The sequence below is a fragment of the Eptesicus fuscus genome, chromosome 11 (genome assembly GCF_027574615.1).
Source record: "Eptesicus fuscus isolate TK198812 chromosome 11, DD_ASM_mEF_20220401, whole genome shotgun sequence".
Taxonomy (NCBI): Eukaryota; Metazoa; Chordata; class Mammalia; order Chiroptera; family Vespertilionidae; genus Eptesicus; species Eptesicus fuscus.
In genome coordinates, this window is record NC_072483.1 from 16,756,387 (window position 1) to 16,772,671 (window position 16,285).

General features: G+C 45.8%; 1 protein-coding gene across 1 annotated transcript in view; it reads left to right on the forward strand.

Moving 5' to 3' along the window:
• Positions 1–16,285, forward strand: part of MGAT5 (alpha-1,6-mannosylglycoprotein 6-beta-N-acetylglucosaminyltransferase) — a 368,322-nt gene that overhangs the window by 270,847 nt on the left and 81,190 nt on the right. The window contains exon 13 of the mRNA XM_054722778.1: positions 4,403–4,536. Within this exon, the coding sequence (XP_054578753.1) occupies positions 4,403–4,536 (134 nt within the window). The remainder of the gene's footprint in view (positions 1–4,402; positions 4,537–16,285) is intronic.

Genomic DNA, 16,285 nt, shown 5'->3' on the forward strand with positions numbered 1-16,285 from the left:
TGTGGCTCTTCCACAAAATACCACGGCCTGGGCGAGTCTATTTTGAAGAAGTGGCATTAGAAGAAGTTTAAGTTTAAAAAATTTGGCTCTCAAAAGAAATTGCAATCGTTGTACTGTTGATATTTGGCTCTGTTGACTAATAAGTTTGCCGACCACTGGTCTAGGGAAAAAGCCCATTAACAGTGGTTATGTCTAGGTGGTAAGATGATGGATGACATCTTTATTTTCCTTATTATCTTTTTCTGTTCTCTGAAAAAAAGTTTTACACTGAGGGTATATCTCTATTATAATCAAGAAAAAAATACCTTTCTATTTTGGGAAAAATAAAACTTATCTATTGCAGAAGTCTTGGTAAGAATTGATGAAGCCAGAACTAAGAATGGTGGAGAGAGGAGGGGAGAGTTGAGAGAGTTTTGAGAAGCTAATCCCCAGGATTTGCTGATTGACTGGCTGAGGGAGGGGCCCAGGCTGGCTCTGGGGTCTCTGCTCTTGGTGACCTGGAGGCAGGGGGTACCAACACTGTAGGGCCAGCTGTAAATAAAGGCTAGCTGACACCTGTTAAAGCGAATATTTACACTTCTTAGAGATTTTGAGGTCTTGGTGGAAAAACAGACCTTGGAGATTTATGCCACTGAAAGAAAGATCCATTTGACTCAATAAAATTTTTGAATTACATTTTAAGAAGAGGACATTATTACTACATGGTGTACATATAGTGTATATCTCACTTATTCAGTAGTAGTAAGTTCTGTGAGGGCAGAAAATCATCTTTTGGTTGGAATCCCTCAGTACCTAGCATGTAACCTGGTTGTAGAAGTGGTGCTTTAAAATGTTTGCCGTTGAATGAATTATTGAAGCTAAATTAACATTAGTTTTAAGAGAAGCCATCGCCATAATTTGCTCAGGAAACTCATCAAATTGATTTATAATCATTTGTAAATAGGCATTTCCAAAGTGCTTAAAATAATGCTTTTCTTAATTAAAAAAAAAGTTTGTCCTAAATTATTTTAAGACCATTATTAATATTTAGCAAATCCCCTCTAATTTATAGATGTAAAAAACCCAGCTGGGTCCTACCTAAGGATGGCATAAATTGCTGAAGAAACTGATATAGTTTTAATGATATATTTTCCCCTGAGTCTTTTATGTGTATTTCTGTCTACCTTATAATATTATTTTCCTCCATAGAATGTTTACCACTATAATTCACAGAGCCCAGAAAATACATTATTTGGACTACGAGGCTATATATTAGAAGTGCTTTAAGGAACTTGGGCTCTGAAACCAGCTGGTCTGGTTTTGAATCCCAGCATTGTGGTGTGTAGACATGGGTAGTTTAAGCAACTCTCTCTGTCTTTCCATCTGTAAAAACATGTTACTGGGTTTTCATGAAGATAAAATGAAGTAGTCACTATAAAACACTTAGCACAGAACTCAGCACGTAGTCAGAACTCAATTCTTTTAAAAACCATTTGTTGCTCAGCCATTGTAGCTCAGTGCTTGAATATGGACCCATAACCAAGAGGTCACTGGTTCGATTCCAGGTCAGGGCACATGCCCAGGTTACAGGCTTGACCCCTAGGAGGAGGGCGTGTTCAGGAGGCACCCATTCAATGATTCTCTCTCATCATTGATATTTCTCTATATATATCCCTCCCCTTTCCTCAATAAAAACACGTATTTTTAAAAAGCACATTTGTTTATCTCCTGGGACAGAGTGATTTCCAAAAGTACAGGATTTCCTGTGTCCCATTTGTGATGGGATTTCTTTGATTTCCCTTGAACTATGTAAATACCTTCTCTTAGAAACCCGCTCAACACAGCTAAAGTCTGTGTTTCCATCTTAAGGCAGAGCAAAAAGGCAAAGCATGGATCTCCAAAAAAGGTCATTTCAGGTAGCACAGCCTGTACTTGGGCTTTTGATTCATCACCATGCAGTACCAAGCTGCCGGCCAGCTCCTTGGAGGTAACCTAGGCCTGCCCTGCTGTTACTTCCAAATCACCTGTGGGGCAGGTGCAGCTGAGCAGCCCTGTTGCAGACTCCCAGGGCCCTGTGGCAGGGTCCATGCATGGTACCTGGGAAGAAACATGGAGGGTCGGACCATTCTCATGACATGTGGCGGTGCCGTTCGTAAGCTCTGCTGGTAGTTCTCCGTAAGTCTCACCTTAAACTGCATTTACTGGTTGTTGATCCTCAAGTTCACATCTCCAGACAAGAGAAAAGAGTTAAAATGAAGTGTTTGGATGAAAACTTAAATAGAGGAGATGTAATCTTTGTAATTCATTCTTTATACAGTGTCAAGAGTTGATATAGCACCGAATTATGGTCACAATGCAACAAAGGCCTGCCATTCCTCTCAAGTTTTAGAACACATTATTTACTCGCCCTCCCTCTCACTATTCAGACTATGCCCTAGAGCAGCGGTCACCAACTGGTGGTCCACGGACCACTGGTGGCCCCTGAGGTCCGAAAGGTTGGCAACCGCTGCCCTAGAGGGATCTTTGACACAAAAATATAAAAACGTATCAGTTGTTTTTTCTTTTTTGGGTTTGACGATCATTTTATTTTTTACTACACCTGAGTGTATTTTAACATGAAATAAAACCTATTGTTTTCAATGCTAGATTGTTTCATTTTTTTCAAAAAATGTTCACACAGGGACTAGATCACTGAACTGAATGAAGCTTTGGTCACCACATAAATTTCCTGAAGATAAAAAACACAACCTCAAAGGTGTCAGATCCTATTTCAGAGTTTTTACAATTAACCAAAGGTTTACAGAGAAATATTTGAAGCTGCCTTCTGAGTGCAGTGGGCTCGCTTCCCACCCCCTCCAGCTCCTCAAAAAAGACACCAGCAACGATGGCCTCTTGTTGGCAGTAGAATTTATTCAGTAATTTACTTTCCAGCCAACTGCAGCCAATGTCATCGCCTCTGGGCACTTGTTCAAAAACACAGAAATGAAATAACAGATTGGCAAGACCACTGCAACACCCCAGTCACAACCCCATTATCTCCTCGTTCTGTCACACCCATTAGGCAAGAGCCTGGGAGACCGGATGGTGATAATGCAGTATTTATGCAGCCCATTCTATCCCCACAGTTCAGGCTTCCCGCCAGGGCTCCTTCCTTCATCTTCACTCTGGGTGTTAGAGAGAGGGCCCAGGCTTCCTCCTTCCTTCATCTTCACTCCAGGTTTTGGAGAGAGGGCCCTGAGCCTCTGATCCCTAGGCCTTCCCTGTGCCTGCCCTGCCCATCTCAGGGTTGCAGAGCTGGTTCCCTGCCTGGAAAAGGGCTCCTGAGTCCTGAGAAAATGAGCCAGACAAAGGAACCCACTTGCTCCATTTGTTGACAACCCATCAGTGGAAGAGGTCGTGTTGAATGAGTATGTGCCATGTGGATTTTACTGAGTGTCGAGGATCGCTCCGCTTAAGTTATTTATAGCTGCTCTGTGCAAGTCAGCGTAAGACAGAGTGGTGGCTTCATTTAACAGCGTGGGGCCATCTCCTTGAAAAGCAGGTTTCTCTGGACAGAAAGGATGTCCAGGAAAGGAGGGTCTTTTTAACCAGAGAGAATTGTTTTCTGATTGTTGTCTTCTAGGGAAATTATTTTAAAATTGTAGGCACAAGAGACAAATGTCTGAAGAGGGTTAAGGGATGCATTTCTCCTTGTCAAGTTAAACTAGTGAAGTTGTAGAGCTCGAATTATGAGAGATCCAGAGGAAAATGCCTCTTCTCTTCCATAGTCTGTTCTGTAGACTAGACACTGTCTTTGGGGTGGTTGGCTCTTTGGGGTGGTTCACATCCCTGTGGGCTCCACCTTTTTATTCTTCATTCCGTTCATCAGTTCATACAGCCCCTTAATTACGTCTTTCACTAGTAATTCTTAGAGGGTTGGGATGATGATGTTTGGTATTGTCCCCAAGCCCCCTTTTACCCACCTGGATGGTGAACACAGCTGGAGTCTGAATAGGGTGTGTGGGGCTCCCCAACAGCACCCCCAACCCTATTGAGAACTACTGATTCAGCCCTGCTCCCTACAGAGTTCTGGTTACTAGTGGTAAAGCCCGGATGAGGGCATGTCTATCAGGAGACAGTAGCCTTGTTCTGAGGAAACAGAAAAGAGGAGGGCACACAGCTGAATGCTTTTTAGACAAATGCATTTTCCACTAAAAAAAGCAGGACTTGCCTCAGGTTAATCCGTCTTGAAGAGAATTACTCTCAGTGAAAGTTCTGCTGGGGATGTGTTAGGGTAGCCGTCCCTCGCCCCTCCCAGGGAAGAAAGAACAGGGTAAGAGGAAAACATTTAGTTATGTGCGAGATGGCTTGTATTAAATTTGTAAGGGTCGTTGCTCCTTGCTGATTAAATCCTAACCGCCCTGCTCTTTCCTTTCCACGTCAGCTCACACCCCAGACAACAGCTTCCTGGGCTTCGTGGTGGAGCAGCACCTGAACTCCAGCGACGTCCACCACATCAACGAGATCAAGAGGCAGAACCAGTCCCTCGTGTACGGCAAAGTGGACAACTTCTGGAAGGTGAGTCAGTCTGTGTCCGCCTCTCTCTCTCTCTCTCTCTCTCTCTCTCTCTCTCTCTCTCTCTCTCTCTCTGAAAAGACTCTTGTTGGTTAATTTCACTTCACTTTGATCCAGGGAGTAATCAAGCCCAGTGCCTAGTGCTTCTAATCAGCTTAGAAGTAAACAAGACCATGCAGGGATTGGTTGCTCCGAGTTTGAGTGTCTGATAAAGGCTGTCCCAGCTCCTCCGCACAGTGCTGCCCAGCACAGCCCTTCACTCCCTGTGTGTTGGAGTGACACGTTACAGCCTCTTTCACATCCTGTACTTGCTCCTGAAAGCCACAGAAGCTGGGTTTCTTTCTGGAGCAAAGCATTGCACAGAGACCTTTGCCAAGTCTTCGCCTCTGCCTTTTGCGAGATGATATGGAAAGACAGGCACTCCCTTTGCCTGGGGAGTGCAGGTCTTTGCATCCGTTCGGCTGTAGTCAGTACACATCTTGGTCAGCTTTCCATTAACCGGGAAAGGAAAATGCCTGCCAGGACTGACTGCTGGCGATTTGCTCAGGGAGATCTTGAACAAAACATTCTTGGCCACAGACTAAGCCAGGTTTTCCAAAAGCTCTGGGCTGTTGGGCCCCAGAGGGCCCTTGGTGCTCCTGGATGGTTTCCAGAGCGCATCTGGGGAAGGTAAGACAGGAAAGGAATCGATTGAGGTGTGACCTATCGACATGATGTGCAGATCTTTTCTACGGACGGTCTGCGAATATCATAATTACCTTTGAGGATGTGTTTGTGTAGGAGGGAACAGACTCCCAAGAGTTCAAAACCTGCCTCTTTCTAAACATAAAAGGTAATTGCTTTCTGAATGGTCAGGAACTTTGGTGTCACATTTTCAGGTCTTGCTCATTGAGGAAGTTAGAAGTCAGCCCACTGAGGCAGCACATGTGATGGACAGGGTCTGGACTCCCTGTTGTGGGTTTTCTGACCCGTGTTCAGAAAAGGTAAAGCACTGTGATCCGCCTTCAGTTCTAAAATGCTAACTGTGCAGAAGAGATGATGAAATCGGCCCATTTCCATGGAAGCAGATTTAATTCCAGATAGTAATTCTCTTTGCTATAAAGGCTAGAATTCTGTCTTCCTGTAGTTCTGAGGTTCTCCACCGGGGGCAGTTTCACCCCAAGGGACTTGTGGCAGGTCTGACTGTGGGGGAAGTACTACTGGCATCTAGTGGGCAAAGGTCATGGATGCTGCTAAACATCTGACAGGGCACAGGACTGCCACAATAGGGAATATGTGGCACAAAGTATCAGTGGTGTTGAGTGAGATGCTGAAACCCGGGCTGATAAATAAGATTTTCTTCCTACATATGTTATTCCACATTTTCTCCTCTCAAGTAAAATAAAATCAGGCTAGACTATAAATGGTTATTTATATAGTCTCTCTACAGGTTATCTATAGTCTTCTCATGAATCTGTACATCTTTGTATCAAAATTTGCCATGTTAATGGAGCATCACTCAACTGACTTTCAGCCCAACTTCTGTTAAAAAGTACATGTTGAGCCCTGCCTGGTGTAGCTCAGTGGTTAGAGTTTGTCCCATATACCTCAGGGTCATGGGTTCCATTCCTAGTCAAGGACATATACCTGGGTTACAGGTTCATCCCTGCCCCTGGTTGGGGGGAGGGAGAAGCATGTGGGAGGCAACCAATAGATGTGTCTCTTTCACATCCATGTTTCTCTCTCCCCTCTGTCTCTCTTCCCCTCCCTCCCTTCCACTCTCTTGGAAAAAATATCCTTGGGTGAGGATTAACAAAAAAAAATAAGGATACATTGAGTGTTCCCATTTCTCAACTTGATTGTGAAATGAATGGAATTTGGCACTGGTTTTGGGAGATGTGGGCTCTTAAAAAAGTGCAAGTGGCTTCTCCCCTCTGCACCTGCCCAAAGAAAATAGTTTGCATGCCTCTGTGAACTTGACCTTCACATTGTATCACTTCTGTTTTGAAACCAAGTGCAGCTTCCTCCTGGGTGCTTCTGGCAGCTTTTTGGATTTTCCTAGAAAACTAAAATAATAAATTAGTTATGAATGTTTTGGGGTCACCTTTTCTTGGATAAAATAAGGCTGCCCTTCTCTGCCCCAACCCTAGTTTCCTAGGGCCACCCTGTTTCACACACATGCCCTCAACCAATTACCACCCCTCCTCATCCCTATCACAGCATCCTCTTCCTTTCATGTAATTTTAATCCTTTTGTGATCACATATTTACCTTTTTCTGTCAGTCTCTGCTTAATTGTAGACTGTAAGCTCTTTGAGGAAAGAAATCATTGATTTTGCTTTACCCACATAACAGGTGCCAGTCTCCTTTTGATTTCATTAAATGCGATTTACCTGGCCATCCTGGGATATGACTTGGAATGTGTTTTGCTTTGGGCATTGCCCTGTGCTCACTAGTCCCAGGGACATAGAAGAGAGGGATTGAAGGAAAATGATTGGAGCCATTACTGTGCAGATTCTGCAGACCCCATAGAGGTTTTCAGAGCCCGTGGCGACATTAGCAGCGAGAGGCCTGGGAAGAAAACCCGGGCTCTGGGCCAGCTCTACTGTCCCCTGCATGATTTCTGGGCAGGCACCTCTGGAGTCTGTGTCCTCACTTGTATGCATGAAGGATTGGTAAAAAGGAATGAATTATTGCACAATAACACAGCGGACCTCAAAATAATTATACTGAGTGTAAGAGCAAAACATAAAAAAAGAGTATGATTCTGGGTATATAAAACTCTCGAAAATTCAAACCAGTGCATAATGACAGAAGGCAGGCAGGTGGTTGCCTGGGACAGGGTGAGCGAAGTGGGTATGTCCACTGTCTAATTGTGGTGATGGCTTTAGGGCATGTCCATATATGCACACTTACAAAATTGTATGTTTTAAATATGGGCAGTTTATTATGTGCCAGTTAAACCTCAACAGTGCTGTTAATGTACATTAAAGTTGGCAAGACATGATCTTAGGGGCCAAATTTGGCCTGTGGCCTACATGCTAAAAATAGCTTTTCCATTTTGAAAGTCATAAAAAAACAACCACCAGAATCTAAAACAAAAGAGTATATGGCAGACCTTATGTGTTCCCACAAAATCTAAAATATTTGACATCTATCCCTTTACAAAAAGTTTGCTAGCCCCTGGATGAGATCATTATTTACCTATGTTCCCTGGAGTCCTGGCCAGGGTCCAGCTGCTATGGGAAGTCAGGGGGGCCACCCAGTATGGGTCCCACCAACCACAGTAGCTCTGAGTTATCTCTGGTATAGATTCGGATATCCAGTCTGAGTTCACTAGAAAAAGAGTTCAACTGCTTTAAACAACCAAAAATAAATCTTGAAAGTCTCCAGACTGGGTAACCTCTGAGTCTGAGAAAGAATTCCATTTTAAAAACTATGTAATTATCTACTCACTAATTTAGTTGACTTGGGCTTAATTTAAATTAATGCAAAATTGGAAAGGGGAGTAGTTTGGAGAAATGCCATTTTATTTCCTCATAGGAATTAACTGGTCTTAGTTTTATATTGTTTTAATAACCCACCAAAGACCTTTGTAATCCTATATAATAAAAGGCTAACATGCAAATCGACCGAACAGTGGAACGACTGGTTGCTATGATGCGCACTGACCACCAGGGGGTAGACGCTTAACACAGGAGCTGCCTCCTATTGGTCAGTGCTCCTCCCTCAGCGGGAGTGCCGCTCAGCCAGAAGCCGGGCTCACGGCTGGTGAGTGCAGCAGCCACGGCAGTGATGAGCCGTCAATCAGACATCCCCTGAGGGCTCCCGGACAGCTAGAGGCGCAGGCTGGGCTGAGGGACGCCCCCCCCCCCCCACCTGTGCACAAATTTTGTGCACTGGGCCTCTAGTTAAAAAATGTACCAAAGAACACCTTTTGATAAGTAGGTTAAACCTTGTTGTCCTGCTTATTCTTTAATCTGCTTGGCCAGACTTTCCTTCCTAGGTAATGTAGAGATCAACCAGATAAATTTAAACCCGCCATAAGTGAAATTGGCATACATTCTGAAAAAATGAAATTGGAGTCCGTTTTGTTGAATTTGCGGGGAAAGCTAATGTGATTACAGCTGATGGTTCTGGTTCCAACCAGAGGAGCATTCAGAAGCTCGTCTGATCCCTATATCTCCCCCAGCTTATTCCCTTTGGAGGAAAGTCAATCAGAAAAGACCTTGTCGTCCTAGCGGGTTTGGCTTAGTAGATAGAGTGTCAGCCCTCGGACTGAAGGGTCCCGGGTTCCATTCCACTCAAGGGCACATACTTCAGTTTCAGGCTCGATCCCTGCCCCTGGTCAGGGCACGGGTGGTAGGCGACCAATCAGTGTGTCTCTCTCATATTGATGTTTCTCTCTTTCTGTCGCTCCCTCTCCCTTCCACTCTCTCTAAAAAAGCAATGGAAAAAATATCCTTGGTTTAGGATTAACAACAAAAAAAGAAAGAAAAGACCTTGTCATGATCTCTTGAGATCACACTTGCCAGTGGCAGAAGCACATTGCTTTTGCCCAGGGAGGAGTCAGAGGTGCCCGTGGAGAGCTGAGCCACTCCAGGGCAGCCCATACCAGCCCTGGTCACCTGTGCTCGGCTTTGGTCTGGCTCAGTTCCTGGCACATGCTCAAGTGCAGTTACATTGCAGAGCTTTTCCCCAGATTCAAGTGTACATTTTTTGGGTGGGGAGACAGAGAAGAGAAACCAAATGCAAAGAGAATCATCAGAAATGAATCATTGGCTTTGAAGATTCCAAAGGCTACAGTCCAGAGGACTTAAGGATTTTCCAAAAATAGTGTTGGTTGCATGCTGACTATAATCTAACCTTGTGTGGAGGCAGCATAAGCACGTCAGTGTTTGATGAGCAAATACGTACAGGAATGAACACTGAGCTTAAGAGAACCTTTGGGCAGCCCTTTTATCTGTCTCATCAGCCTAGTGGACTAGTCCTTGTTTCAGCACGTTTTCTTCAGTCATCTTAAACCTATTGATGTTTACTTGTCCATAGAAGAAAGAACACCTTCTCCTTGTCATACGGCAGGTCCTTGAATAAGGCTGTTTCATTCAACATCCTTTTGCTATGATCTTGATAAAAGAAAAATAATTCTCAGAGCCACTGTCTGTGTGGGGTTTGAATGTTCTTCCATGTCCCCTTGGTTTTTTTTCGGGTTCTTCAGGTTCCTCCCACACCCCAAAGATGTGCACGTCAGGTGAACTGGTGTGTCCACGTCCCACCGGAATGAGTGTGGCTGTGTGAGTGCCCTGTGATGGAAGGGTGTCCTGTCCAGGGGTGGGAGGCTCTGGCCACCCATGACCCTGAACTGTGGATTAGAAAAGAATGATCTTGTTTTATTTATCCTTCTTAAATGTATGTTTAACTCACGTGTATTTCATTGTTTAATATTAGAAGTGGTTTGAGTATTCATTTAGAAGTTTGGAGATTTTTTGTGACCATAAATATGCCATAACTCTTATTTATATAATTAGCCTATGGTAAAGTTGGTTACTCTATACCAGTATATTATTTTCCTTAAAGTCCCACTTTCCAAGAACCTATGTGGACATTAAGGGAGAACTTGCTGTATCTGTTTCAGTTTGAAACACTGATCAAGATGGTCTGTTGCAGTTGGCGGAGCTGTGGGTGGGAGACCGTCACCCAGATTCTAATTCCAGCCACACCCTCCCTGGCAGCTTGTCTTTGGAATTGATTTGCCCTTGGTCTCGCTTTCCTCATCTGTAAAACAAGGCAGAGGACTGGATGTTCTTTTGTTTCACTCCCCAGAGTTCTGTGATTCTATAATCTAAACTCCTTCTGGCCTTCTCTGATTCTTTCAAGAGCAAGGGCACAGAGAAGACAGCCTGCAGGACAGCTTTATGAGCCATCGGAAATAGGACAGATGGGTGGTAATTGGGCCAGGCCAGGCAGAGTCCATAAAACCAGCTGCTCGAGGAGAGGAGGGGGTTGCTGTGGCTTAGTATTCATGTGTGTAAAAGAGATTTAAGGGTTTGTTCACAGTAAGCTCATGTGAGCCAACAGTTTGGGGAACTGCCAAAAATTGATAATGGACCTTCAGTTGAGGCATAACATGGAGAAGGAAGGCTGGTAGTTCCATTCCATCTGAGAGCACCTACCCAGCATGCTCCATTCCCTGGTGCTCAGCTTGTGGGAGACTATGGAGTCAGACTGGCCAGGTCCATCCTGGCTCTACCATGACTAGTTGTGTGATCAAGCACAGGCAAGTGCCTTGGGCTCCCTGTGCCTCTGACCTCTCATCTGTAAAATGGATGATAATAAAGAAAAGCTACTTTTAAGGTTTTTATGAAGATCATGTGAGTTAATAAATATAAAGCTCTTAGAATATTGCCTGGTATTCATTGATGGCTGTGTTAGTTTGTTGTTATTAACATTATGCAGGCAAATTAGAACCTCTTGATTAGAAGTGGGATGCGGGGTGACTCAGAGCCATGCTTTATGGAGCCTGATTGAAGAAGTTGGCATGTCTGGCCAGGGAAGAAAAGCTTGTTTGAGGCTGCAGGTGAGTGGGTGAGGTTTCTGAAGGAGTAGCAAACAAACTAGGAATCCGATTTGTCCTGGATGACCCTCAAAGGGACAGAAAATAGGCTGCTAGTGAACTCGCTGAGCTTTCAAGGGATAGCAGGAAGTGTAACGCAACCTTCCAAAGATCAGGTGGGCCACCTGGGAAGCCATTAACCTCCCATTGCTGTTGGCTGAAGGGAAATTGGCAGGGCTTTGGGAGAGGAGTCGCTGGTGCCAGGGGGACATTGGACTGCCTGAATTGTCCTGGCAGCCCAGAGAGTCTGCACTTATGGAATGCGATGGAAAGAGCCAGGAGGGAGAGGGGCAGGAGGAACACTCCGAAGGAAAAGCTTATCCACGGGCTGGTGGTAGCAAGCAAACATGTTGACTGTTCTTTCACAGGGCCTGGCCTTCTGCCTAAAGCAGCAGATACAGCCTCGGACCCCACAGACCAAATCTAACTCACAGACATGTTTGATAAGGTGGCACAATATTTGTTAAATTGGAAAATGTGCCGTTTGGGAAGGTTCCTTGGGAAAGCTGAAATTTCTGGCTGCTCTTGATAATGTAGACGGTGTGGCAAATGGGACTCACATGCCAAAGATTGGCTGTCAGAGTCGCGGCTGCCCCACAGTTGGGTTAGGGTCCCAAGGATGGCAGTCCTTTGGGGGCCTTCTCTAACGCTCTTCAGGACCCATCTGGCACCCCAGAGGTATCTGAGTTTGCAACCTTGCACTTGGGAGCCCAGGAAAAAGCTACCATTTTTGTCGAATCTTCTCATGAATTCCATGTTTCATCTGGGCCAAACCATCCTTTGCATGACCTGTTTGGAAGTCTGTCAGGTTTTGAGGCATCAGGGTGGTCAGAAAGGAAGACCAAGCCCCCCTTTTCAGCCTGCAGTCCAGCAGGAGCCCCAGCACTTGCAGTCTGACTGTGAGACTCAGTGTTCTCTTTGGTCAGCACCTCTCCCAGGAGCACTTTCCCATGACAGCCCAGCCCTGATTTGGGCTGCCAGAGCTTCTGCCAAGTTTGCTTGTGGTTGGAACTAGGTTTTCTTCTCTGGGTTGGCAGTTAGGGTGGATGGGAAGAATGTGTGGCAGTTGACTGTCTGGGATTGTGGGCCTGTGCCTTATTGCTCTTGTATAATGAATAAAGTCTTCAGACTTCCTCCCACCTGGGAGCGGGACCTCTCCTTACACACACTAGTGTGGGTCCGAGCAGGAACCTGGCCCGGTCCTCGGAGCAGCACTAATTTATGGGGTGTTTTGCTGCAATGATTTCCAGCCCATGTTCCAGGGGAAGGCAGGAAAGCTTTCGTTGGTTCTTAGAATATAGGTCAGTGGTAAACAAATGTGCCCGATCATAATTCCAACCGGGAACTTGTTAAACTTCCAGCTGCCAGGGAGCCTCCTCAGCCTCATGAAAACAGCCTCTCCAGGGAAGGATCTGGGAGTTGTATGTTAAAAAAATCACAGGCTCCAGGTGATTCTTTTAAGCAGGAAGTTTGGGAAACATTGTACTAGGGAGTCACCAATTTTCCTAGATTGGAAAACTTTAACCGGCTCTTTTCCACATGGTCCTTTCCAGCCATAGTGCATGGCTGCCATGTAGCCAGCAACCACCTATGCTGTAGTAGACATGGATGCCCTTGGCTGTCCCCTGTACCCTGGCCTTTGCTTCCCAGTGCAACTCACCAGCTCCATGACCACCCCCCAAGGACCCACCCTTTTATTTCCATGGTAAATACCAAGTTGCCTAAATTAATCCCTGGGAAGGTGCAGTCAGCTGATAGTGCAGTCTCTCTCAGGAATGCTTACCTTTTAATCCAAAATTTAAATAAGAATGTGTAGGAATTTGAGAAGTTACAAAGCCCTTTCATCTAGGGAAAAATTGATCCACCCTAAGGTGGGGATGAATGGTAGACTTATTTTCGTTTTATTTCACTTTATTGATTTTTTTCTTTTTTAGAGAGGAAGGGAGAGAGAGGGAAAAGAGAGAAACATTGATGTCAGAGAGAAACATCAATGAGTTGCCTCCTATACGCTCCCCGACCAGGCAACCTTTTAGTGTTTGGCCTATGCTCCAACCAACTGAGCCCACTGCTGGGGTGAGCCATAGACTTCTTGATGTCATGCGGTCAGCTGGGACATTGATACTTTAAAGAGGTCACTAATGGTCCCAAGGTTTGACTAACGAGTGGTGGAATTGCAGACCTTTTTGCTGGTTGTTGCAGAGGCCTTTGATGAGCCTGAGGTTGGAGAGTCTCTCGTTTTCTGGGTGCCCCTCAGGAGAACTAGCAGGGGTTGTCTACTCTGGGTTGTCTACTCTGTAGTGAATGGCAGTCCTCCCAGAGGCATAAACAGCTGAGTGCAAATTACTGCAGCTGCAAGAAGAAAACATGTTAAATGTTGTGCCTGAAAAGAGATCCCCTGTGTTCTGCTGAGGATCTCCTCCAAAAGCCAGGGTTGGTCCGGAGAGCCCAAGGCTGAGGCAGCCTGAGAACATCCTGAGGGTGGGGTACTTCCAGAAGGTTCTGAATCACTGCCTGCCACTCCAATAGCCTGGGATGAGTTCATTTGTGGCTCTTAGAAAACACAGCTGTTGTGGTTGTAATTTGCCTTGAGGCTTTATACTGTTACTCCAACTCTAACAGTTTGGCAATGGATAGGGGAACAATGGTGTTTGGGGATGGGAAAAAGTCTGGAGCAGAAAAGAGTAAGGGCTCTGTAGACAAAAGCCACACAGCAAGACCAGGCATGGGAAAGCCTGTTCCATAGAGAAGGAGGCAGCCTCCCAGGGAATGAGTGACCGAAGAGTCTCGGGTCCCCAGAGGGTGAACAGCATGGGGAGGAGCCAGATGAAAGAAGGTATGAAAGCCTTGAAAGACTGTTTCGGTCAAGTGAAGAAGAGAACATTCATTCTTGAAGAGAGGGAGACTTAAAGCCTCGGAATTTGTAATGGTCTGAAAGGCATGGCTTTCTGACTGTGACTAGTTACAGATGTATAAGAACAACTGAGATACTGTATTGATTGATACTTTTCTCCCAAATAGAACACTGTTAAGCATAGCTTATAGGGAAGCTGTTCTGGATGGAGATTCTAGGCATAGTTCAAGTTGTTTCAAAAGCACACACTCACAAGCTGAAGGGGCCTATCAGCCATGCCAGGCAGCAGTGGTGGGGCTGGGAGGGCACCCAGCACTGCTCAGGCCGGGTACTGAGGACTGCGGGGAAACCCTGGCACACACTGCCCAGTGGCATCTCAGCTCAGCCCAAGATGTGCAGTCCCAGGAGACTCAGAGGCGATATTGCCAAGGGTAGAGGAAGGCTTCTTGCGGGGAGGGGCATTTGGATGTCTCTTTGGTTCAGGATTGCTGATCTTGAGGGTGAGGCAGCTTCCTGCTGGAAGGAGGTCAGTTCCCCATTGGTGCAGCAGGGGAGATTCAGACCCCTAAAAGGATGACTTTAAATGAATTCTCTCTGGTTCTTACATCAACCCTTGTTTAGAAACTCAACAAAGAAAGCCAAATCACATAGTAGGAGGAAATAGAAGTGGAGCTTTCTGGCTGTTTCTTTGAGAGAAAAGCAAAATAGAAGTATCGTTTTACAATAAAGGTGAAGGAGCAATGCATAAATCTTGGAATAGCATTCAAATAAGTCAACTGAGTGTGTTGGGAGGGTTGAAGGAATTTTGACCATTTTCCCCAGTGCTGTCTACACTACCATGAAGAGCAGGTACCTGAGGTGGGAGTGGGAGTTGGCGCCAGGTGGCTTCCCATGCCAGCTGGAATCCATGAGGTGTAATTTTTGGTAGAAACTGAAACCATGGGATTTCCCTGTGGCACCTACCTCAGTGCAGAGCCATGTCACTGAGACCTTGAACCAGGCCCTGCAAGGGCACAGCTTGTTGATGGAGTTTTATATCAGAGATACAGATTGGGAGCTTATTTTATGATGTAGAGTATTTGTGGGAAACAGAACCCCTCATCCTATCTAATAATAGAGTAACATGTAAATTACCATCACTCTGCTACGCCCACGATTGGGGGGCGGGACTCGGGGTGGCCTATCCGGCCATTGAGAGGCACGGATCCGCTGCCACTGAGGGGGGCTACCCTGCGCCTCTCAACGGCCAGATCCGCGGCCGCTAAGGGGGCCTGCCACGGACACCCAGCTGCGCCTCTCAACGGCAGGGTAGCCAGGTGTCCGCGGCAGCCCCCCTCAGTGGCCATTGAGAGGCACAGCTGGGTGTCTGCGGCAGGCCTCCTCAGCGCCTCTCAAAAGTAGGGGAGCTGGGTGCCTGTCTGCTCCGGCACTAGGCCTTTCAGAAGCCTCCGGCTCGGTGGAGGCTTCTGAAAAGCCTAGTGCACCAGCGGACAGGCACCCAGCTCCACCGTGAAAAGCGAAAGCATGTAGGGGACCCTACACGTGCATGATTCAATCATGCACTGGGCCTCTAGTTTTATTATAAGAAGAGGTTTTATGATATTGAGAAACACTGATAAACCAATTTAGAAAGTATGTTAAAAATGTAATAATCTGTACTTCTAAAATCGTATTTTAACATCTATACTAGTATATAAATTCATACCTAACTAAAAACCATATAAGCGGGCATATGCTCATGTAATCTGGCTGTGCAGCCCTAAGTACTGGGTCCTTCTGTATTCAAAATACCTCAGGCCACCACCCCCACCCACCCCCAGCCCCAAGAATGTTGGTCCCCCTCCCAGGGACAGCAGAGCTCCAGGGAGTGCTGGCTCATCCTTGCTTCCTTGCTCAGTTGGGATGTTGGCCGCTGGCTTGCCTGTACTTTTCCCTTCCATGATTCTATTTTTTATTAGATTGAGGTCCTTGGGGAGGTGATGATGATAATGAGTACTAATATTTGAGTACTTCCTACGTGCTGGGCCTAGTCCTTGAAAAGCTACTGAGTCAATACTATTAACTCCATTGTCAAGTGATTCGACTGAGGCAAAGTATAAGATCCCACAGCTGATGGCTGAGTCAGGATTTGAATTGAAAGCATATACTGTGCGGGGGGTCGGGGGGAAGCATATACCATGGCCACTACACTGGACTGCCTCCCCGGGAATGACTCTCTGTGACAGCGCCTTCCTCTGTCTTCTGTTCATCCCCTCGAATCCCAAGAGGCTGGCTCTATCCATGATGTAGGATTCTGTGTGGAGACGCACA